The sequence below is a fragment of the Capsicum annuum genome, chromosome 11 (genome assembly GCF_002878395.1).
Source record: "Capsicum annuum cultivar UCD-10X-F1 chromosome 11, UCD10Xv1.1, whole genome shotgun sequence".
Lineage (NCBI taxonomy): Eukaryota > Viridiplantae > Streptophyta > Magnoliopsida > Solanales > Solanaceae > Capsicum > Capsicum annuum.
The window spans coordinates 232,776,211-232,801,084 of NC_061121.1; the positions used below are offsets into that span (position 1 = coordinate 232,776,211).

General features: G+C 36.3%; 1 protein-coding gene and 2 pseudogenes across 2 annotated transcripts; 2 read left to right on the forward strand and 1 right to left on the reverse strand.

Moving 5' to 3' along the window:
- Window positions 1-1,993: 1,993 nt before the first annotated feature.
- Window positions 1,994-5,640, forward strand: LOC107846085 (annotated as a pseudogene).
- A 374-nt stretch (window positions 5,641-6,014) lies between these two features.
- Window positions 6,015-9,674, forward strand: LOC107847139 (F-box protein At3g26010-like). Of its 2 annotated transcripts, none has more exons than XM_016691372.2 (2): window positions 6,015-7,802; window positions 9,306-9,674. In XM_016691372.2, exon 1 carries the CDS (start codon window positions 6,655-6,657, stop codon window positions 7,789-7,791), a length of 1,137 nt encoding a protein of 378 aa, XP_016546858.2. In that variant the 5' UTR covers window positions 6,015-6,654; the 3' UTR covers window positions 7,792-7,802; window positions 9,306-9,674. The 2 variants fall into 2 exon arrangements, with proteins under 2 accessions (XP_016546858.2, XP_016546859.2); XM_016691373.2 differs by having other exon boundaries at window positions 6,202-7,802; window positions 9,314-9,674.
- A 7,778-nt stretch (window positions 9,675-17,452) lies between these two features.
- On the reverse strand, window positions 17,453-20,028 carry LOC107846920 (annotated as a pseudogene).
- Window positions 20,029-24,874: the final 4,846 nt, after the last annotated feature.

Consider the following 24,874-nt stretch of genomic DNA (forward strand, 5'->3'; position numbering starts at 1 on the left):
TGTACCGAGTATATGGCTGTGTATGCAATTAAATAATCAATATCATACATTTTGTTAGAAATCATGCATGCTGATCATAATGACTCACAAAGCTCGAATAAACATCTGATATATAAACATCATAAATCATGAACAATGAAACATGTATCATAAATCTCGTGAGTCATTATATTCATCTCAAAATCTAAATTTCTCTTCTTATTCTCAAAACTCATAAACTCAAAAGATCTTTAATTAATACTTTCAAACTCATACTTCCTCAAAACTAAAGGACTCAAACTTGATAAACTCAAAAATTAGGATTTGAGAAACTTTACATTCTTTTGGACTTGGAAACTTAGAAATCTCAAATATCAAACTTGTGGAACATTCAAATCTCAAAACAATTCTCTTTAGAACATCATATCTCAATCTTTCGGAAATAATAACTTTCTCAAAATCCATCTTTCAAAACATATTCATTCATCTTATAACCGACATAAACCATGTGAGCTACATAGAGTCCAACGTCCAACCTACGTTGGGGAGAGCTGTCCTATCCTTACCATCGGAGCAGGACCTTAATTATCAATTCAAACACTAGTGATCACTATATATCAGGCTCAGGCTCACATCCTACGGGGGCACGTAGTTCTAGGGAAGTACCACACTTCCCGCTCGGTGCTAAATACTACTCCCGGACATAGCTCAAAATTTAAAATCAGCCTCAGGTTCACATCATAAATAATTTCAATACTTTGCATCGGGAGCCAATATGCTACCCCTTTTTCATAAGTCAATCAAACATGGATTTCTTGTCTCAACACATATTGAAGCAACAATTTTTGCTTTTGGAAATACTCATAAAATCTTGTCAACGACTCGAGATCAAAATCTCCTTATAATTTCATCACACATATATTTAGGACCCAAAATATTAAGATTTATACATCAAAATCATATCTGAATTTCTTCTTCAAAATTTATCTCAAGATCTTCAATTTATCTCAATCAAAATATTGAAAACTAATTCATAACATAAATATCAAAATTTCAATATTTCATAACATAATTTCATTTCCAATACTCAACGTAAAATTTATTCAACAACATAAATTCTTAATAGGGAAATATAAATCAAAATATATATGTATATCTCAATTCAAATCATAACAAGATAAATTATCATGTCTTCAAATACTCAAATCATTGATAATTCCATAAATTCAAAATAATTTGAATTGATATCAATTTCAACATAAATATTCACGTAATCTTTATAAAAATTAAGTCTTGGGCACAAGAACGGAAGGATTATTCTTGTTCAAACCCCACATACCTCAGGTCTATGTACTTTAGATGAACTTTGAATTCCAGAGCTCTACTTGCGAAAATAATAGGTGTCCCTTGAAGATCTTGATTTGAGGATTATGATTCACGGGTTACTTTTGGAATTTCACGGATGAATTTGGATGGATCTTGAATTTGTTTCAGAGCTTCTGTGTTGTTTCTCTGAGGCAGAAACTGGAAAATGGTACTATAGTACCAATTATTGAGCTTAAGACGGATGAAGATTGAAAAAGTTATTGGAGCACCGGAGTATACCAGGCGTCGCCTGTCCTGGAGCACCGGAGTACCCAGGCGGCGCCTGGTCTATAGAGGTGCTATAGCCAGGCGTCGCCCGCTTATCGCGCGGGCTCACTGGTTCGAAATCTAAACGCAGCCTAAACGACGTCCAAAAATTTTGAAACTCACCCAAGATGTACTATGGACTTCCACGATCGTAACGCAACTTGAAAATCGAAAAACGGATATCGGGAAGGCCTTCAAATAAATCCCCGAAGCTAGGGACTCAAAAATAAACTAAGTGTTGGAATACTTAGCCAAAATTTTAAGTGTAAGCTTCTTTGGTTCATTTCGAAAGCCTTAACGATGAGGGAATTTTGCGGGTATTACAGATATAATTCGTTATTTGTTTCCATATTTATTTTTACTCCCTGAATGTGACACGTAAATGAAGGGAAAATGGCACGGTATGATACATGGGGAAAACTATTTACCCAACATAGCCTGCAATTTATTTCTTACTCTTATTAGCTCTTTGTTGCCATATCGAGCTGTGACGCTGAAGTTACAAAGGGGAATTTGTCCTTCACCATTTGATAAGGTAATAAGCTCAGGTAGCGGTAAATTTCCATTCTTCATAAAATTCTCGTGTTTTTGCCTTTCGGTTGAAGTTGTGGTTAAAATTTGAAGCTATTTGAAAAATATTTGACCCATATCAAATGAGAGTTTTGTAGTTGAAGTTCGTAGGAGACTAAACTAAATTTTTTTATAAGCTTGCGTTGAAATGTAGAAGTATGTATAAGCACCTATTATATATTATACCTTTCTGTACAAGATTTATATGTGTTATTAGGGGTGTTATACATCATGAGAATAAGTACAAGACGACCTTACCTTAGAATAAAACACAAGGATAACACTTTTATCCTTCACAAAAGGAGGTTTAGGAGTACTATTAACAAACTAACATGCAGCACTGTTGCAATAAACAAAAAGGGGTTATGCGGTGTAATTTGTAAATATGCGCCGCGTAGATGTAATATTTTGTATTTGTATGTTTTTTTTTTTAAATTGCATAATAAAAGCTTAGCATTGAATTGAGGGTTTCTACTTCTTCATTTTCCTATTAGGGTTTGATATCTCAAGTCTTTTCTAATCAAAATTCGTGCCAATACTCAGAAGCAAGACCTCTGATTAAGGTGAAGTTTTTTCCATTCTTATACAAGTCATATTTGTTGAATAGTGGTTGCAACTGTATTAGAATGAAACGCCGTCAATCCAAATTTTTATTTGCGAGGAAATTATAATCAACATATTGAATCACTTGCCTTTAAAATCGGTAGCAAGATTTAAATGTGTATCAAAGGACTGGCGAAAGTACATTGCTGAAATTTACCGTTGTCGTCTCCAGTTGCTTGCACCCTACCTAATCGGTTTCTTTTGCATAGAGAAACGTCTGCAAAGTCGTTTCTTCTTCTCATCCAAGGACTCGCCATTGCTAATCGGTACTGGCTTGGATACATCAGTCAAATTTATCGGTGAGAGAGTGTATGTTGTTGCTTCTTCCAATGGTTTTCTCCTGTTCAACAAGCTTAGAAACAGGCAGAGGATTTTTTATGTTTATAATCCTGCCATGAGGCAGCGTTAGGATCTCCCTGAAACTCAACAAGCTTAGAAACAGGCAGAGGATTTTTTATGTTTATAATCCTGCCATGAGGCAGCGTTAGGATCTCCCTGAAACTCGAATACTTATGGTTGATCCATACGTTGGATTTATGGCAAAGGAGGAAAATGACTTTGTTTCGTTTACTATTGTTCGATATGCAATACCTCTGGCTTATAACTTTAATTTCCCTAGGACGTACAGCATAAACATTGAAAGTTTCTCTTCAGAGACTAATGTGTGGACTGCTAATAAGCTAATTCTTGATGTACCTGTTAAGTTGTACCCCTCATGGGATCTGACTTCATCATCATCAGCTGGTGTCGTTGATGGAGTATTTTGTTGGCTTGATAACTGTGGATTGATCACTGTTTATGATAGAGTAAAGAAGAGTTTTTGGGTTTTGGAATTGCCTGTACAAATATTGGTCCATCCCGGTCAGTGTTGTCTTGTATTATCTGGTGGGAAACTCTATTTAGCAATGAATCGTTGGAAAAACATCATTATTTGGAATTTTCCTAGTCGAGATAATGCAGTATGGGTTAATAAGTATGCTGTAAGTGTTGCTGCTGCAGTTCAGAGATGTGATGAGGATTTTGGACTTGGAGGAGGCAATGATCTTGATAAGGAGGTTCAGAACATGTTTTTTCATTCTGCTCTTCTGCACGTCTTGTATTTGCAAATAAGAGGCAAGGTTATTTCTTATGACTTGAAAGCGCATACTGCAGAACTTGTATATGATTTTGGAGGAGCTTGGCGAAAGACACACCACTACAAATTTTTTTCCTATGAGTGGCCTCAGTGGCCGCGACGCGTCTACAGTAGACCATCAACAGGTATTACATATTTGTACTTCAATTAATATCAACATTTACTATTTTACTTTGAACTTTGATGTAACTAACTTTTTGTGGACTTGTTTTTAAACTTTTTATAAGAGGGAGTGATCCTTTTTGTACAAAAGAAAATCCATATATATCGATCCACTATAAAGTGTTTATGAAAGTGACTTATTTTCATCTATGTTGGTTGAGTTAGCTTAAATAGCTGGTGTTCTACGGTGTGAACTTATTGTGGCTACGGTGTGAACTTATTGTGGCAATCTTTGATGGTAGCTGGTTTCGGATACTGTTTTTGAACTGATTTGATATCATCTTTAGTTGCTAGTCCATCTTATATAGTGGTTTTATTTTTGATAATTTGTGACCTAGTGTTGGAAATAACTATGTAGGACCACGCCTCGACATTGCTTTATTTATGATCCAGTTGACGATGTTGAAGTACTCTTGTTCTTTTGTACTCACCCTTGCTTTTTGCGCATCTGTTGTGCAGGTTCTGAGCCCAATACTAGCGTACGTGATCCTCACTTGGAGAATATCGAAGTTCCAGGAGGTAGTTGTTTGGCTGTTCCACCGCATCCGGATGTCAGTATCTTCTTTATTTTCTGTCATTATCCTTCGGACAGTTTGTATAAATTTTGGATTCTTACTCATGTTGTCTTCGATGTTTTGCACTCATGTCACTGTATTTTTGGGGTTGAAAACTGTATTCTTTCTAATTTCTGTGTTGATTTAAGACTTTACTTCTGCTACTTTTCTACTTCTATTCCACATTTGCTTACCTATCTTTGGGTTGTGGATAGATGCCATCATGACCTTTGTTTCTGGGCCGTGACAGTTCTGTTCATGCTGATTATGATTTCTCATACTGTACAACCGTGAGACTGAGGCGATGGAATCATGTTCCAGTTCATGATTATTCTGGAGTTCAGTGACTACTAATCGGTTTTATTGTGTTTGTAGTGTCCGTCCTACTTATAACAATGTCGTGTTGCAGAACAATAGTTGAAGTTCTGTTGCTGGTGGGAAGTGATAAGTATCCCGTGGAATTAGTTGAGGTGCGAGAAAGCTGATCCGTACACCACGGTTATCTAAAAAAAATTAGCGGAAGTTTCCGAAAGATCCTCAGCTCAGGTGCAATAAATCCAGTAAAAGAGGGAAACGGTGAAGAAATATCGCAATGAACAAGGAAACAGTACAAAGTCTACAAGAAAGAAACAATAACAACAATAAAATAGTGCGATAGTCGAAATACAATAAACACCAGACTATGATAGATATCACGGATTAGCTTCACCTCAACATCTATGACATAAAATGAAAACATGAGATATCTGTGCTTGTCCAAGTATATATCAATTGCTTTAAACATTACAACAGAATTTCTATCGGTTACTTCCTCCTGATGCTGCTTGTGATAAGAATTAATCTGTTCAACCTCAGCATACAAGTCATCACCAAGTTGTGCGTAGCACGACTACGCCACATGTATCCGTGCTTTCTGTAGAAATTCTTCAATATCCTTTTCACACTTATGCTTTTGCATATCTTGATCCATCGGTAGCAGCGCTACAGAGACAATTGCGTGAATGACCTTAAAGATCGTTTTAGATGTAGCGATTTGCTTTTGACCATATTCAATTCATCAGGTTCAATCCAAGTAGATTCTGATGCTACTACTCTGATCAACCTGAAAAAGACTTGAATATTTTTCTTCTTAGATACTAGTCTAAGGGCTGTTTGGATATGATTTTTTTCAAAACAGTTTTTGGTTATTAATTGACAGATTTTTGAAAAGAACATAGAAAACGAGTTTCAAGTTTGAAAAAAGTAGTTTTGACCAATTTTCAGGTGAACTCTCTGCTCACAAAACTTCTATTCTTTTTCAAGTTAAATGATTATCCAAACACAACTTCCAAATATCCTGTTCAACCTTTATTTTTTTCTTTCAAATATTACATTTTCTTATGTTCAAACGTCAACTGTTAAATATAAAATCGCGAGCAATTTTTCAATCTTGACACTGAATTTATCTAAGATACAATATGAGTGGTATTAGGGGTGCCCATGAGTCCTGGGGTTCTTATCGGACAACTATTGTTTTTTTGTTAGACGCGCATGTTTGAAATTTCAACCTGTTTTTAATCTATTTAAGTCATGTAGGACTGAGGTGCAAACATACATGTAAAAATTACATGACTAACATGTTCAAATATCCCCAGTGGCCGGTCTTGAACTTTTTGTCCCGGTCCCCACACCCCACCCCACCCCCACGCACATACACACACTCCCAAAGTATGTAGTCTTGAATTTTTATCCGCTAAATAAATTCCAAGATTTGCCTGTAAGGCAGAATTTCTGATCAATTGTGTTGTTTTATTGCTTTGAAATCTCATGAATGTTTGGCTTGTGCAAGTTTATTATCTTGAATGTCTGCATTATGGATAGTTAGAATGTTTGCCAGCAAAATTTATCAAACGGGCCCGAACATGGGCCCTTAATAGAGGCCATTTTTATAAGACATTATTTATGGGGACAAAACATCAAGACCAACCCTAAATATTTTAGGGCGAAAGTTCCACTTCTAATCCTACACAGCACATCACAATGGAACGTCGTTCATGCAAACTGTATGTTTGTGAGGAAATTATAACCAACATATTGAATCGTTTGCCTTCGAAATCGCTAGCAAGGTTTAAATGCATATCAAAGGATTGGCGAAAGTACATTGCTGAAATTTACCGTTGTCGTCTTCAGTGGCCTAAACCATACCAACTCGGCTTCTTTTGCGTAGAGAAACGTTTGAAAAGTCGTTTCTTCTTCTCGTCGAAGGAGTCATCACTTGTAATCGGTACTAGTTTGGATGAATCAATTAGTTTTATCGGGGAGAGAGTGTATGTTGTTGCTTCTTCAGATGGTTTTCTACTATGCAATAAGCTTAAAAGCCGGCAGAGGATTTATTACGTTTATAATCCAGCCACAAGGCAACGTTTGGATGTCCCTAAAACTCAAATTCTTATGGATGATCCATATGTTGGATTTACGGTCAAGGAGACAGATGGCTCTGTCTCCTTTACTATAGTTCGCTATGGAGTACATCAGCCTTATTTTCATGACCTCCACTACAGTGTAACAATTGAAAGTTTCTCTTCAGAAACAAATATTTGGACTGCAACTCTTGATGCACCTATTCGATTTTATCCTTCTAGGGATGAGACTTCGTCATCATCAGCTTGTGCAGTCGATGAAGTTTTCTGTTGGCTTTGTAATGAAGCACACTGGGTGACTGTTTATGATAGTGTAAAAAAGTGTTTTTGGACTTTGGGATTACCTGACCAGATGTGGTTTTCTCGCGGTTCTGGTTGTCTTGGATTATCTGGTGGGGAACTCTGTTTTGCATCGAATAGTGGTACAACCATCTCGTGTTGGCGACTCAACAATTTTCCTAGTCGAGATGCAGTCTGGGTTTGGAAGTATAATATAGATGTTGCTACTGTAGTTCAGAAATGTCGAGAGGATTTTGGACTTGGAGGAGGCAATGCTCTTGGTTTTAAGGTTCGGAACATGGTTTTTCATCTTGCTCTTCCGGACATCTTGTATTTGCAAATAAGAAGCAAGGTTATTTCTTATAACGTGAAAACGAGTACTGCAGAACTTGTGCATGAATTTGGAGAAGCTTGGCGGAAGACAGTACACTACAAGTTGTTTTCCTATGAGTGGCCTCAATGGCCGCCTCTCCAGTAGACCACCAACAGGTATTGCATATTTGTATTTCGTCTAATACTTTCACTTATTTACATTGAACTGAGAAATAACAATTCTTTGTGGACTTCTTTTTAGACTTACAGTAGGGAGGGAATGACCCTTGTTACTTGTTGTACAAAAGAAGTTCCGTTGATATCGAGCCATTGTAGTGTGTATATAAAAGTGACTTATTTTCATCTATGTTGGTTGAGTTGACTTAAATAGCTGGCGTTTTATGGTTTGAGCTTACTGTGGAAGTCTGTAATAGTAGCTGGTTTCGGGTATTGTTTTTAAACTGATTGTTAGGATCGATTACCTTCCACACTCACTAGATCTAGCGGAAGAGATGAAGAAAGTTAGAGAGAAATTTCGTGAAGAGAGAGAAAGAGAGAGAGAAATAATTTCGTGGTAACACCCGTAGGTAAACTCCACGGCGGATGGGCTATTTATATTAATGATTTAGGGTGTGTATAGTTACACAGAGAAATGAGAATAAGTGCTACAGTGCCTAAAATTTGGAGGTTGAACCGCGTGAACATTAATATATGAACAATACATCATATATTAATCAGGCTCCACACCTAACACAGATTTGGTGTTGTCTTTTGTATGCTCATACTTTGATCTTCAAAGTCCAGAGCATTTGCTCCATGTAGATAGCTGCTGTAATTGACTGAAGATTGGTGAAGAGTTGCAGTGGGTTGCTCCTCAACTCTGGGACCTGTTCCCGGATGAACTCAAACAACAAGAATCAGGAGAAAACTTACACAATAAAATGCGTGGAGAAAGGAAATAGCAGACACAACAATTTTACGTGGAAACTCCTTGTCCAAGGAAGAAAAACCACGACCTGCCTTGAGAATCACCTAACTCTAGATGATTACAAAGAAATCAGGTTTACACCACAACACCTACTAATAATCATACAAGCAACAGTAGGCAAACGTTTTAGAACACCTTACAAAGACTCAAATACAACAAGGAAATAAAGTATAACTTGATGAGCTATCAGTTCCTTATTGCAAAAAGAGTCTTTGATTTAAGAGCTTCAAGAGAAATATTTGTTGTAAGTATATGGAAGCATGATTTTCTTGTTGGAGAAGATGAACAATATATTTTACGACACAAGAAAACCTGAGAGGAATATCAATGGTTGGGACAAAAAGGTGGCAACAACTTTTCACCAACTTTTGTACCGGTGACAGGTAAGCCCAACTTGTTCCCTGAGTAGTAGCAACCAGCTTTGTCATCACACAATCTTTAGGAAACAGGTCCCCTACATGCAGTTCGTCAAACATCAAAACTAAGGACTTAACAATTGGTTTCTTGTTTATACTTTAGCTGGAATAAGGGAAAAATAGTGGTAAGGTTGTGTTGGCTTGGAAAGCTTAGGCATAAACTTGCAGAACTTGCTGCGAACTTTGCATTCGGAGTTGAATGTGATTATCGGATGTAAAGATTGCTTTTGTGATTTTTCTGAACTTTCTATGTGATTTCATTCTGATACTTCACAGACTTGTAGGTTGCAAAAATCTCAGAAAAGGGGGTAACAATTTCTCGACAATACTCATTGAAGACTTTTTGGAACTTCTCCGCTTTCCATATCCAACTGTTGGTGCCGAGGGTTCATAGTAATAACTGACTGCTGCATTGGCTAGGTTTGATGAAGGAACTATACAGGTATCGTGCGTTCCAGATTTTAGAATTCGCTGTGTCTTCACGGAAGCGATGTTTGACAGAACCTGTATAATTTGAGGTGTCTATGGTATTTCTAGGCTTTTTGCTTGTGTAAACTATAAAGACATGCCGCCTTATGCTTCGCTTTTTCTTCCAAATTTTATACTGTGTTGTGATATATTGCATAGCCTACAATTTATTTCTTACTCTTATTAGCTCTTTGTTGCCATCTCGAGCTCTGTGGCGCTGAAGTTACAAAGGGGAATTTGTCCTTCACCATTTGATAAGGCTCTATTTGAGCTTCAGCTTTAATTAGAGATCTCGATTTGACTCTAGGGTGATAATTGATAAGAGAAAGATGTTTCAATTGAACAAAGAATCATCTTATATTTGTGTAAAGAAAGAAAAGGTGTGATTAGTAAAGACTTCGTTTGAACATCTTAATTAGAGGTCTCGGTTAGACTTATGAGCATTCTTAGCGCGAATTCCAATTAGTCAATCTAGAAATTTCAAACCCAAATGGGAAAATAAAATAGTGGTAGCCCGACACTTTAAGTTGTTTTAAGGGAAAATAAAATAGTGTTCGGGTCAGCTTTCATGCATCTCGACTAATTCCACGGGATACTTATCACTTCCCACCAGCAACAGAACTTCAGCTATTGTTCTGGAACACGACATTGTTATAAGTAGGACTGATACAAACACAATAAAACCGATTAGTAGTCACTGAACTCCAGGATAATCATGAACTGGAACATGATTCCATCGCCTCAGTCTCACGGTTGTACAGTAGGAGAAATCATAATCAGCATGAACAGAACTGTCACGGCCCAGAAACAAAGGTCATGATGGCATCTATCCACAACCCAAAGATAGGTAAGCAAATGTGGAATAGAAGTAGAAAAGTAACGGAATAGAAGTAGAAAAGTAGCGGAAGTAAAGTCTTGAAGTCATAGTTTCATAAATCAACACAGAAATTCGGAAGAATACAGTTTACAACCCAAAAAATACAGTGACATGAGTGCAAAGCTTCTAAGACAAGATGAGTAAGAATCCGAAATTTATACAAACTGTCCAAAGGATAATGACAGAAAATAAAGAAGATACAGATATCCAGATGCGGTGGAACAGCCAAACAACTACCTCCCGGAACTTCTATAATCTCCAACTCAAAGTGAGGATCATGTACTGCTAGTATTGGGCGCAGAACCTGCACAACAGATGCTCAAAAAGCAAGGGTGAGAACAAAAGAGCAAGAGTACTCCAGCATCGTCAACTGGACCATAAATAAAGCAATGTCGAGGCTTGGTCCTACATTGTTCTTTCCAACACTAGGTCACAAATTATCAAAAATAAAACCACTATATAAGACGGATTAGCAACTAAAGATGACATCCAATAAGTTCAAAAACAGTATCCGAAACAAGCTACTATCAAAGATTTCCACAATAAGCTTAAACCGTAGAACACCAGATATTTAAGCTAACTCAACCAACATAGATGAAAATAAGTCACTTTCATAAAAACTTTGTAGTGGCTTGATACCAAACGGAACTTCTATTTTTCAAAAAGGGTCACTCCCGCCTACTATAAATCTAAAATGAAGTCCACGAAGAGTTATCTACATCTAAGTTCAAAGTAAAATAGTAAATGTAATAATACCTGTTGATGGTCTACTGGATACGCGGCCATTGAGGCCACTCATAAGAAAACAATTTGTAGTGTACTGTCATTCGCCAAGCTTCTCCAAAATCATGCACAAGTTCTGCAGTACTCGTTTTCACATTATAAGAAATAACCTTGCTTCTTATTTGCAAATACAAGATGTCCGGAAGAGCAGGATGAAAAACCATGTTCCGAACCTCAAAACCAAGAGCATTGCCTCCTCCAAGTCCAAAATCCTCTCGACATTTCTTAACTACAATAGAAACATGTATATCATACTTCCAAACCCATACTGCGTCTCGACTAGGAAAATTGTTGAGTCGCCAACACGAGATGATTGTACCACTATTCAATGCAAAACAAAGTTCCCCTCCAGATAATCCAAGACAAATATAACCGGGATAAAACCACGTCCGGTCAGGTAATCCCAAAAACAAATTTTTACACCATCGTAAACAGTCACCTGTTTTGGATAATTACAAAGCCAACAGAATACTCCATCGACTACACAAGCTGATGATGGAGAAGTCTCATCCATAGAAGGTGTAACACCCCGTAAAAGTCGTGCATGGATTGACCTTTAATAGAGTGCTCTTAGACTTAAAAACTTGAAAATTTTTCTAAGTGTAATGAGGACTTAGAGTCATTTTAGCTGGCAATCTTCGGGATACAACTTTTCAACCTTCCCGACATCCGTTTTTAGATTTTCAAGTTCCGTTACGATCGGGAAATCTCACAGTACATCTCGGATAAGTTTCGAAATTTTTCGGAACGCATAAGGCTGCGTTTGGATTTCAAAACAGTAGCAAAACGCATAGCCTATTTCCCAGTTTTCAGCATTTCAGCATTTCAGGGTCAACTTCAAATGATCATAACTCTCTGAATATAATGAACTGGGAGATCTGCTACCTATAAAATGAAATCTCTTTGAGTCTTCTTTCCAATGCAACTAGTTTCATCCAAATCCAACATCTGAGTAAGGAGTTATACCCGTTTTACTTCAGCCTGTCAGCTTATCAATTGAGGGACAGTTTCGAATTTGTTTGTTTTCTTAGGGGCATTTTAGTCATTTCACCTCACCCAAATTTCGTCCCTCAATTCATCAAATATAATTCTATTCTCAAATTTTCTCTCAAGAACACTCTCTAGGGTTTCAAAATAAAAACCCAAGTAGTTCAAGATTCAATCGTGGGTTTTCAAAACAAATTGAAGATTTGAAATCCCCGCAACGTAGGCTTCAAGAAGCACCTATTATTTCCGCATATCGAGGTACGTCGGGTTATCCTACAAATCTCATGGGCTTTAAAAATTCATGTTTTCAAAATGGGAGTTTTGAAATTACGAATATGATTATGTTTTAAACGTTTTATGATATTGATTTGGTCTTAAGGCCTAATTCCAAGGTGATTTGATATATTATATATGCATAGGCATGTGTTTCATAATGATGATAAATTGAGAGCATGATTTACATGGAACCCCTCTCTTGATATGATGTTGTTTTAAATTTTCACATGATATGAATTATTTGAAATCATCTTGAAATGCATGTCATGAAATGTCTTAAAAAAATGTCATGATTTGGATATGGTCTTTGACTTTCAAAGAGAGGGTTGTTTTGTTCATGTAGAAATATGTTGCATATGATGATTGAATGAAGAGAATGATATGATACTGATGACTTGCAAGTCGGGTATGGCGATACCCTACAGAGTATGATATGTGATTGATTTGAACAAAGTTTGAGTGCATTAAGCTTCATGAGAAAGGTGAACCCAAAGAAGGCGTTTGAGTGAAAGGGCTCATCGTTGGAAACCATAGTTGCCGATGCGGGTTATATGATATTGTATCCTACATGGGAGGATTAATAAAATTATTTGGGGGATCTCACATGGGGGATTCCTGCGGTGTGCTCACATGGGGGTATCACTGGCTCCAAATCCTGGCGGCTACTTGGATTGGAGGCTCGGCCATCGAGCTAAAAAGCGGATTCCACATAGTCGTGGAATTACAAATTGTACGGTATTCCACCTAGCTCAAATGCATTGCATTGGTGTTGAAAAATTATTATATTATGCCCATGTGTTTTCAAATGATTTGATATGAAACTTCTTTATAATGGCTCTCACCTATATTGTGTAAAAATATATATATTATATTTATGTTTTGATTTCTCTGCGTACCAGTACTTTTGTATTGACCCCCTTCCCTCCCAGGTTCGGAGGCACAGTGTTGGGGTCCAAATAACCAGTAGATTTCTTCCGACAGATCGCAGAATCAAGTGGTAAGCCTTCTATATTTCGAAAGGCCTGATGTCTGCTATTTCATTTATCATTTAGTAGTTTTGGGTCTACTGGGGGCCTTGTCCCAGTTTTCAGATAGTTATTATTTCAGTAATGTAGTAAAGATTTCGCAGACGGCTTTTCAGATGTTGATAGAGATTTAGGGGCACTATTCCCCGTTATTGATTTCATATGATTCTTGACCATGTTTCCGTAATATTGTTTATATTCTGCATTTCTGTTATCATACGAATTATGTGCATGAATTACCAGACAGATAAGGGTGTTTCGCGCCTTCATGGTTCGGAATGCTCGTCACGGCCAGGGCCCCGGTTCTGGTCTTGACAGAAGGATAAAATGGAAGATGTGCATAGTTTGGACAACATATCAGTTCTGATAGCTAATACCACTACTGGATCATGTAAGTGGTACTAGAAAATGACTACTCCTACTTGGTGTTCAACTTACATCAAAGTGATTGTAGCGAAGAATTGATCTGAAAAATCTAATAGTAGGTTTAACCGATCGACATCCCTGCTTGTGCCAGCATGACAGCAAGCACGGACTGGCAGAAAGGAGTCAATTGAATGATCAAAGTACCAGTTGCTTCCGCTTGTGACATTCGAGCGTCTTGACACCTTAATAACAAGGAATCCCCCTATTCCAGAAGTAACGGAAACACCTTTTGCCGCGCCACATGATTCTTGAATGACCGTACCGAGGAATTCTACCATACTCCATGCGCTATGGTTGTTGATACTGCAGAGTCTACCCGAAGGTTCAAGCTAGATTGTAGTCTAGATATACACCCAAGGGTGTGGCCTAGTGGTCAATGAAATAGGTTGAGAACCATAAGGTTCAAACCTCAACGGAGACAAAAAACCACTAGGTGATTCTTTCCATCTGTCCTAACCTTGGGGGACAACGTTAATTGATATCTGTTGCTGGTCAGAGGTGGCAGGTATCCCCTACGTGAAAGTTGGCCTGGACACCACTGTTATCCAAAAAAAAAAATTGTATTCCAGATGTTCTGATCAAAGAGTACTACAGTCAAATTCCACACAAAAGAGAAGCACTTCTCTTCACTTATAGTTTGCTCCCAGACCACAGTCGAGGTGATTGTCCTTTCAAGGTAGAACGTTAGCACGATTTTTCTTTCACCAATTGAGCTAAGAGCATATTGTTACCAAAATCCTGATCAAGAAAAAAATGGAAGATTTAAAACTCGCTAATAGTTGAAGCCAAGTAATTCATTGTTCTAATGCTTTCAGATGTTAGCCTTTCATACACCACCAACATACCCAGTATATTCCCACCAAGTGGGGTCTGGGTGATGTTAACCTTTCATATTTTTGATATATAGGAACCAGAATTTTCTTCCACATGTACCTTGGATATTCTATTGGAGACTCTGCATTTCCGGAGGATAATAAGATTCTACACGTTACTGTCACGACTCGAACAGGGGCCCTGGCCGTGACGAGTATTCCAAACCATCAAGGCCCGAAACACCCCTTATCTATTTGGTAATCATGCACATGACTTATATGGAAAAAAAATGCGGAAGATACACAATATAACGGAAACATGGTCAAGAATCATATGAAAACAACAATGGGGAATAATGTTCCACAAATCTCAATCAACATCTCTATAACATCTGCGAAATCTCTACTACATGACTGAAACAAATATCTATCTGAAAACTGGGACAAGGCCCCCAGTAGACCCAAAACTAATAAATGATAAATGAAACTGCCAGATATCAGGCCTTCCAAAATATAGAAGGCTCACCAAGTGACTTTGCGAATCTGTCTGAGGAAATCTACTGATTTTCTGGACCCCTAGACTGTGCCTCAGAACCTGGGAGGGAAGAGGGTCAATACAAAAGTACTGGTACGCAGAGATATCAAAACAAAACATAATATTTTTACAAAATATAGTTGAGAGCCATTATAAAGCAGTTTCATATCAAATCATTTGAAAACACATGGGTGTAATGTAATTATTTTCAACAACAATGCAATGCAGCTGAGTTAGGTGGAATACCCTACATATCACAATTACACCAACTGTCAAACCTCGGTTGCCATCGAGATTAGAGTATAAGTGAGGGGAAGACACACAAGATCACACAGCAGGGTGTCTTGACCCAATGGTAGTGAACAAGATCACAAAACAGGGCTCCTAACCATAGTCCCAATTTGGGAATGACATAAAGTCAGGTACACAAGATCACAAAGCAGGGTACCAAATTCCCATATCGGCAAACTCGGTTTCCAGCGATGAGCCTGTACACTCAAACGCCTTCTTCGGGCATCCACCTATCTCATGAAAAATCAATGCATTCAAATTACATCTGATTCAATCACATATCATATTCTATAGGGTATCGCCATACCCGACTTGCAAGCCATCAATATCACATCATTCTTCCCATTCAATCATTGTATTCAACATGTTTCAACACAAATAGCCCTCTCGTTTTCAAGTCAAAATCATATCAATTCTCAAAATATTTCATGTCATGCTTTTCAAGATGTTTTCAAACAATTTAAATTATATGAACATTTAAAACAAATTCACATCAAGAGAGGGATTCCATATCATTCATGCTCTCAAGTTAACATTTTTTTGGAATACATGCATATACATATATCATATATCAAATAACTTTGGAATTAGGCCTAAAGACCAAATCAATATCATAAAGATGCTTGAAACATGTTTATATTCTAATTTCAAAACCCCCATTTTTAAAACATAAATTTTTAAGACCATGAGATTTTTGAGATAACCCCACGTACCTCTATATGCGAATATGATAGGTGCTTCTTGAAGCCTACGTTGCGGGGATTCCAAATCTTCAATTTGTTTTGAAAACCCATGGTTGAATCTTGAGTTATTGGGGGTTTTATTTTGAAACCCTAAGGGGTGTTCTTGGTAGAAAATTTGAGAAAAGGATTATATTTTGATGAATTGGGGGCTAAATCTGGTGTTATAGACGAAATTTGGGTGAAGTGAAATGACTAACAAACAAATTCGAAACTGTCCCTCAGTTGATAAGCTGATAGGCTGAAGTAAAACGGGTATAAATCCTTACTCAAATGTTGGATTTGGATGAAACTAGTTGCATTGGAAAGAAGACTCAAAGATCTTTCATTTGATAGGTAGCAGCTCTCTCAGTTCATTATATTCAGAGAGTTATGGTCGTTTGAAATTGACCATGAAATGCGTTTTGCTACTGTTTTGAAATCCAAACGCAGCCTTATGCGTTCCAAAAAATTCCAAAACTTATCCGAGATGTACTATGAACTTTCTCGATCGTAACTCAACTTGAAAATCTAAAAACGGATGTCGGGAAGGTTGAAAAGTTGTATCCCGAAGATTACCAGCTAAAATGACTCTAAGTCCTCATTACACTTAGAAAAATATTCTAGTTGTTAGCCCCTCAAACATAACACTAAAAATGAAATCGACTCGAGAATTTTACGGGGCATTACGATAGGAGTGTTTACCACACGTATGTTAATAAATAATAATTCAGTTCGGATCTATATACGTAGAAACGACGGTCTAAACTCTAGCCCAAAAATACGGGGTGTTACAGTTACCAAAGCACAAAGGTAAGAATTATTTGATGAAATTTCAAGTAATGCATAGGGAGGCGTATTCACAGTGATACGTCTATTTCATATCTAGCTTTTTCAAATAAAAAATGACTCATATTTCAAAAGACCTATATATATATATACGGGGCTGACATATCAACGTATTGTGAATGATAAAAAGGCTTCTAATTTGTTAATATTACATTTTGCTATGAACTTTCCTAGATAAAATTATTACTCCCGTTTTCTACCTAAACTAGGTCTTTTTTCTCACGATGTATAAAAACTTCTATAGTTGCAACGTGTGACCTTTTTTAACCATTTTTCATGCTCATCTCAAGATGCTTCCTCAGCTTCGCAGTGGCAATATACGCTACACGCTGCTCAACAAGATTTAACAAAGGAAAAGAATTAACAAACAAGAAAAGAGAAGTAATGAAAAATTACATTTTTCAGAGCAGCACTCGTTTTAAAACATTACAGGTATTCCCGATCAACCTTGATGTAGGAGATATAAGCAATTTATGGCAAGTAACCTCCTTTCTCAAAATTCATGACGACATAGTTCAGACATGGAAGAAGACAGTCTGATGGTTCTGGAAGCGATTGGAGATTACGTCAATGATATATATGCAGCTCAAAGATTGAGCAACTCTTACAATGACAAAAAACTGTCTATTGTGCACTTCTTAGTGGTTCTGCAAATTGATTGAACAACTCCTGCAATAATAAATGGATCAACGAAGTGAAAAAAACTAATAGACAAGCAAGGAGAAGTTTTCAAAGGTAACTGTCACGTTATCTAGACAGTAAGTCGTATTTTCAATAGCATGATCTTCATCTTTGGACGAAAAAAATAATGTTTTTGGGGTGAAATTATAGTTTTTGGGCACTTTAAAAACTTAGAATTTACCTCGAACTTTTTTTTTTTTTTTTAACTTTTGAAAAAACTCCACTAATTATTCCTCCCAATTATAATTGTTCCAATTGTTTCATTCTTGTTAAGTCAGTCGTGGTTAAAGCTTATAAGTTCATACTTTATGATTTCTTTGAAAAAAAGTGAAATATGTTTCCCAATAGCTTTGAAAATAATTAACAAACAAGCAACGGGGAGTAATAAGCAAAAATAAAAAGCTACTGAGGAAAAAGAAAAACTTACATGTGTGGGAGCTCCTTTTTTATTAATCATCACAGGCATTCGTTGTCAAATATTGAGACACCCATATATATTTCAGGAATATGAGCAATTTCTGGCCAGTACTCCCCCTTGTCAAATTCCAGGAGTGGTTCGAGCAATGAGCATTTGTAAATAGATAGTTTAGAGAGGGAAGAGGAAATCCATTTTACTGGAACGGATTGGAGATTAGGGCAATCTTCGATGGTCAGCACAGAGAGGGAGGAGGGCAGCGCTGATTCGGGAAGTGATTGGAGATTAGGGCAATTTTTGATCTGTAGACGTCGAAGCGAAGTGAGGTGCCGAAGACCTTCGGTCGGTAGTGAATGGAGCTCATCATGGTCGTATAAATAAAGCTCAGAAAGAGAGGAGGGAAGCCCTTGTTCCAGCAGTGACTGAATTTGAGGCAAATTACAAGTCCATAGATATTCAAGAGAGGTGAGGCTTTTGAGAAGTCGGCTGCTTAATGCTTTCAGATTGGTTATGATAAGCCTTTGAATAGAGCAAGGCAACTCCCAATTCTCACCACCAACAATCTCTTCGTCACTGCCATCGTGGTAGATGTACAAATCTCTGAGAGAGGAGAGTCTCTGTAGACGCCACTTCTTTCGGCCGTTCACCAGTTTCTCGCAATTGTTGATTGAAAGGAATTGTAAATTGAAGGGCAATCCTCCATTAGGAAAGGACTCTATTTCTGGACAACGAGATCCTGCATACATTCTGGCAGCCTCTTTAGCTTTTTGCATCCGACAATATACAATGACGTCATCTGGTGCCACATGCCACCGAAAGTATTTCAAGATTCTCACAACTCCAAATATTGAGTGTTTCAGTCCCACTAGGAATCAAAAACCTAGTAAGGTTTTGGCACCTATTTACCCTCAAATAGCGTGCTCTTGGGACCAACTCAGGTGATGATATAGAATCAATTCCTCCAGAAATATGTATGAATTCATCATATTTTCTTCCAATTTCAATTTTCGGCAACAATATATCCCTATTTTCTTCAACAAACTCGACAGAATGCTGGTAGGATAGGAGGTAAGAGAGTTGCAATAACAAATAGATAATTCCTCAATCTGCTTCATTCCGTCAAGTTGGGAGGCAAACAGTTCAGCTTCATCAAACAGAACTCCAGCCTTACGAGAACCATCAACTTCAAATCTTTTTAGAATTGAAAGTTGGATGGGCGTCTCCAAATTGAGTTCAGGACATCTTGAGGTTCTCAATTCTGTCAGAGAGCAAAGATTCTCGGGGAACTTCCCAACCAACTTGGGACAATCATCAATTGAAAGGTCGTGAAGAGCAGGAAACTCTCGATTCCCTAGTACGTACCGTAAACATCTAATTTTTTACCAAATCTAACTATTTTTTTTTACCATTTTAGTGTTCAATTTTTTTTAGGGTCTAAATTAGATATTTTAAATTTATCTTATTTTTACTAAATTTATTTTAAAAATTTTGAAAACTACAAAAATAGAGTCACATTTTAAATAAGTTTTTATTTTATTGTTTATTTATTTTTAGAAAAAAAAGAAATTTTTCTAAATTATATTTGTTTTCTTCTTTCAACTTTTAATAAAAAATGTTGTGATATTAATATTTCTTAATCATATTTCTAACACTAGCTAATTAACTTATTTTGTATTTTGTTAGTTTTAAATAGATTTTATTATTTTTATTTTATTTAAAATACTAATTAAAAAAAAAATCCTAAACTACCATTCCGATACCCTAAAACCACATCCCTATTTTCCCTCCAACACACTCCCATCAGTCCCTCCCTCAACTTCCCACGTCCACACACAAGCACACAATAGTACTCCATATATATTAACCACACAACACAAAAAAAAGGGAGGCACATCTGCACAAAGGGGAGGAGATTATTCAGCCAACCAAAAGGGAAAAAAGACAAAAAAAAAAAAAAATAGACTCTTTCACCATTACAATCCCAAACAAAAATCCTCCCAACCATATTACTCTATCACGTGTGAACAAAGTCAAAGAAAAACAAAACAACGATTACTTCCTCCTACGTTTTCCAGTAAATCAAAAACAACTACAATTACAGCAACAAAAAATTCCACACGTCCCAAACTTTGAGGTTTGTTTGCGGTTTCAAGTTGGTGGCTTTTGAATATTAGCTATTGGAAAATTAATTCTCTCAAGAGGTAACCCTTAATCTTCCTTTATTATGTAGTTTAAACGATTGTATGAAACTTAATTCAATATTATGAAGTTTCTTAAACTCACATGTGTTGAACCTATTTTAATGTTATTAATTCGAGGTTTGTTTAGATTTTAATATCATAAAATTAAAGTAAAAGATTGATGTAAACATTATATTGTTTTGAGACCCTTCACCATTTTTCATGGTTGTTCTGTGATATAACATTTGTAACTTAAAAGTGTAAAGAAAAAGGTATGTCATATTCTTTGTGTTTAAAATTTAGAATTTTATTTTGATGGTTTTAAATTTTTTTTCCTCCACACAAATATTAGTATCGATTTCATATACGTTATCTCTTTCATTTATATTTTGGAGTGAATAGTACTGGAGACTTTGTTATTTTAAGTAAATCGACCTTTCGCAGGTTAAGAAGAATGATTCTTCTATATTTTAGCTGCATAACTAGAAGTGTTAGATCTCTTTAAGAAGATAGATTCATTAAATTTGGTTAGTATCTAATTTAGGCAATTTCTCACAAATTTTAATTATTGACTAATTTTATGTTGGTTATTTAAAGTAGTATTAACGAAAATCTTAATCAAAGGCTAAGTTATAAATTTTGTATTCAAGTTCATATGCATGCACGGTCCTAGTATCAATTCTATATTTAATTAAGCTTATTTTTTTTTTAAGAAAATGATCAAATAATGTTCTATTTTCTCAGTATGCAATCTATTCTCTTTTCAATACTATATAATGCTTGCCACTATTATTTTATTAGTTTTTCACTTTACGTAATGTTTGAATTACTAAGTCTTAGTTAAGTTATATTTAATCATATATTAACCAAGTATAAACTTATCCTATTGCTAATTCATTTAGTTCGGAATAGAATAATTAGACCGAAAATACCTTGGATCTAAACGTCACAATTCAATTGTTTGAATTCACCAAACTAATGGTTAAGTAGTAAGCTTTAATTACACCATAAAGGGTGTCACTTTAACCCTTTTATACTCCAATTACATTCACATGTCATGCATATTCATACAACATCCTCCAATATTAAGTTTGGATTCATTTATCCTTACAACCAATCCATCAAACCAAATTGAGCCATAGACATAAATAATCATCAATTCAATAGTATATCACTATATCCACCTTCCATAACTCAATTACCATATCCACCTTCCACAATTCAATACAACCAAACCATGCAAAATAGTCCATAACCCTATTTCCATCACCTTTCAATAACAACCAATACATATAATCCTCTATCACACATATACATATGGAAAAGAACAAAGGCAAACAATATTCATACCTTAGAATTCACCTCTTGATTATGAAATCCTGTTTGCACAAATAATAGGTCTCGTTCGAAGCTCTCGAGATGACAAACGCAGTTATCAGATTACTTTGGAATTTCTACGGTTGAATCAAAAGTAATTTAAAGGTCAAATTTGGCTAGGGTTTCTTCTTTCTCAATGATTGATGATGAAAATGAGATTTTAAACTCATATACATGTATATATACATATATTCCCGTCCATAATAAAATAGGAAATGACCAAAATGCCTTTAAAATTTAAATAATGTCAAATCTGTCCTTTGGTGGACTGTTTTGATAAGTTAAAGTAGATCGACCATAACTCTTTGCTCCGATATCGGATTTGGGTGAAATTGGTATCATTGGAAGGATAATTCAAAGGAATTTCATTTCATATAAAGTAGGCCACCCAGTTCGTCCTGTACATGGAGTTATGGTCGTTTGAAGTTGACCCTAAAAATCTGTTTTGATAGGCTGAAGTAAAACGAATATAACTCCTTACTCAGACGTTGGATTTGGATGAAACCAATTGCATTGGAAATAAGACTCAAAGGTCTTTCTTTTCATAGGTCTCTGCTCTCCCAGTTCATTATATTAAGGGAGTTATAATCGTTCGAAGTTGACCCAAAATTCAGCTGGCCTCAGTAGTTTGTGTGCAGGAAATTTTCCTGCGCATTTACTATTCCCAAATATCCCGGCCACCATTTTATAGTTTCGAACGTGCTCTATTATATCCGAAACCTATCCGTTTTTGGAAATCTTTATATCATTGGAAAACTTATTCAATAACCTTCGCATGGAACCATCGACGAGCAAAATTCCAGTATAAATAAAATAAAAAAAAATTAATTCCATATAAATAAGACCAATACACGTACTTGAATACGCCAATACACGTACTTAAATATGGGGTGTTACATGTGCTAAGCTTGAAAGTAAGAATTTGTGTTGCCAAAGGCCTTCCATCTTAATTTATGAGTTATATGTCTATATTCCAGAATGTAGAGTAGTGTCAATGTTGTGATTTCCTCAGCTGAATGTCTTGTGTAATCCATACCCAATATTTGTGGCTCCCTATTACTGCCAAAACTTTTTTAGAGAGAGTGTTAAAGAGATACTCCAGTTAAGTATGAAGGTCCGGCATAATTCAGTCAGTAAGTAAGTTTAATAGTCAGATTTGCATGACTTGTTTTCTCGTCTTTTCATTTGTTCATGCTACATGAAATCTCAGACATGCTACTATTCCAAGATAGAGTATACCAGTAGTTGCGAGTATAGCCCAGTTCTTGCATCATGCATTAGATTCAGATTCCAGAGGTTCACTTATGATTCAATTCGTGTGTGCCTTGTGCATCGCCTCAGTTTTTTGAGCATCTTAGTGAATTGAGCATTCATAGAGGGACATAGGGTCCCAAGAGGGAGATAATGTAATACCCCGTAAAAGTCGTGCATGTATTAACCTTTAATAGAGTGCTCTTAGACTTAAAAACTTGAAATTTTTTCGAAGTGTAATAAGGACTTAGAGTCATTTTAGCTGGCAATCTTTGGGATACAACTTTTCAACCTTTCCGACATCCGTTTTTAGATTTTCAAGCTGTGTTACGATCGGGAAAGCTCATAGTACATCTCAAATAAGCTTCGGAATTTTTCGAAACTCATAAGGCTGCGTTTGGATTTCAAAACAGTAGCAAAACGCATAGCCTATTGCCCAATTTTCAGCATTTCAGGGTCAACTTCAAACGATCATAACTCTCTGAATATAATGAAATGGGAGAGCTGCTACCTATCAAATGAAATATCTTTGAGTTTTATTTCCAATGCAACTAGTTTCATCCAAATCCAACATCTGAGTAAGGAGTTATACCCGTTTTACTTCAGCCTGTCAGCTTGTCAACTGAGGGACAGTTTCGACTTTGTTTGTTTTCTTAGGGGCATTTTAGTCATTTCACCTCACCCAAATTTCGTCCATAATAACAGATTTAGCCCCCAATTCATCAAAATATAATCCTTTTCTCAAATTTTCTATCAAGAACACCCCTTAGGGTTTCAAACAAAAATCTCAAATAACTCAAGATTCAACCGTGGATTTTGGAAGATAATTGGAGATTTGGAATCCCCACATCGTAGGCTTCAAGGATCATCCCTCAATTTCTTAAATAGAGGTACGCAGGGTTTTTCTAAAATCTCATGGGCATAGAAATCATGTTTTAAGAATGGAGTTTTCGAATTCATGTACATACTCATGTTTTAGAAGCTTTAATGATATTGTTTTGGCCTTTTGGTTTTCCCCCAAAGTGATTTAAAAATTATACGTATATGTATATATGTGTTTGTCTTGAAATATGAATTGAGAGCATGATTTACATGAAACCCTTCTCTTGATGTAAGTTTTCCCATGTTTCACGTGATATAGATTGTTTTGAAATACATCTTGAAAAATCATGATATGAAATGCTTTGACTTTTGCTATGTTTGGAATATGATTTTGAACACGAAAGAGAGGGTTGTGAATGTTGAATATGCATGTAATGAAAGAATGCATGGTTTTGCCAAAATGCACATGACCACCATATGTTGATGAAAGTTTTGCATGGATTTGACTTGAGTTTCGCAACATAAAATCTTTTATGCAAACTACATGTTTGGGTGGTCTGAAACTACACTTTTATGAAAGATCATGCTTAATGCATTATGGCTCAGAAATAGGACTTGCAAGTCTTGGTATGACGATACCAACTCAGACAAATGCTATAACAGACACAGACTAGTTCAGAAATTAGATTTTATCAGACTTTCATGATTTAGAAATTTCAGAATGATACATGTTCAGAAAAGGTTAAAAATTGGGCATAAAGAGATGTTAGGTGGTCCCCGAAGAAGGCGTGAGTTCAGACAACTCATTGCCCAAAACCATGATTTGTCGATCCGGGTATATTATTAGACGCTGGCTTAAGTGCCGTGTGGCGTATCAGACTCAGACACTCCAACCCTTGCGGCACACTTGGGTTGGGGGCTTCCCCGCCGAGTCAATGGCGGATTCCATATAGCTCGTGGAATATCAAACTTGTAGGGGAGTGCCACCTAACTTAGAAGTAATACAAAGATCAGAAATTGTTTTGACAAAAATGTCTTATGATTTTCGAATGATGCCCATGTGTTTTCAGA

What these genes read in the sequence shown, in the direction of transcription:
- LOC107847139 (XM_016691372.2), top strand. Translation starts at nt 6,655, where the DNA reads ATGGAACGTCGTTCATGCAAACTGTATGTTTGTGAGGAAATTATAACC.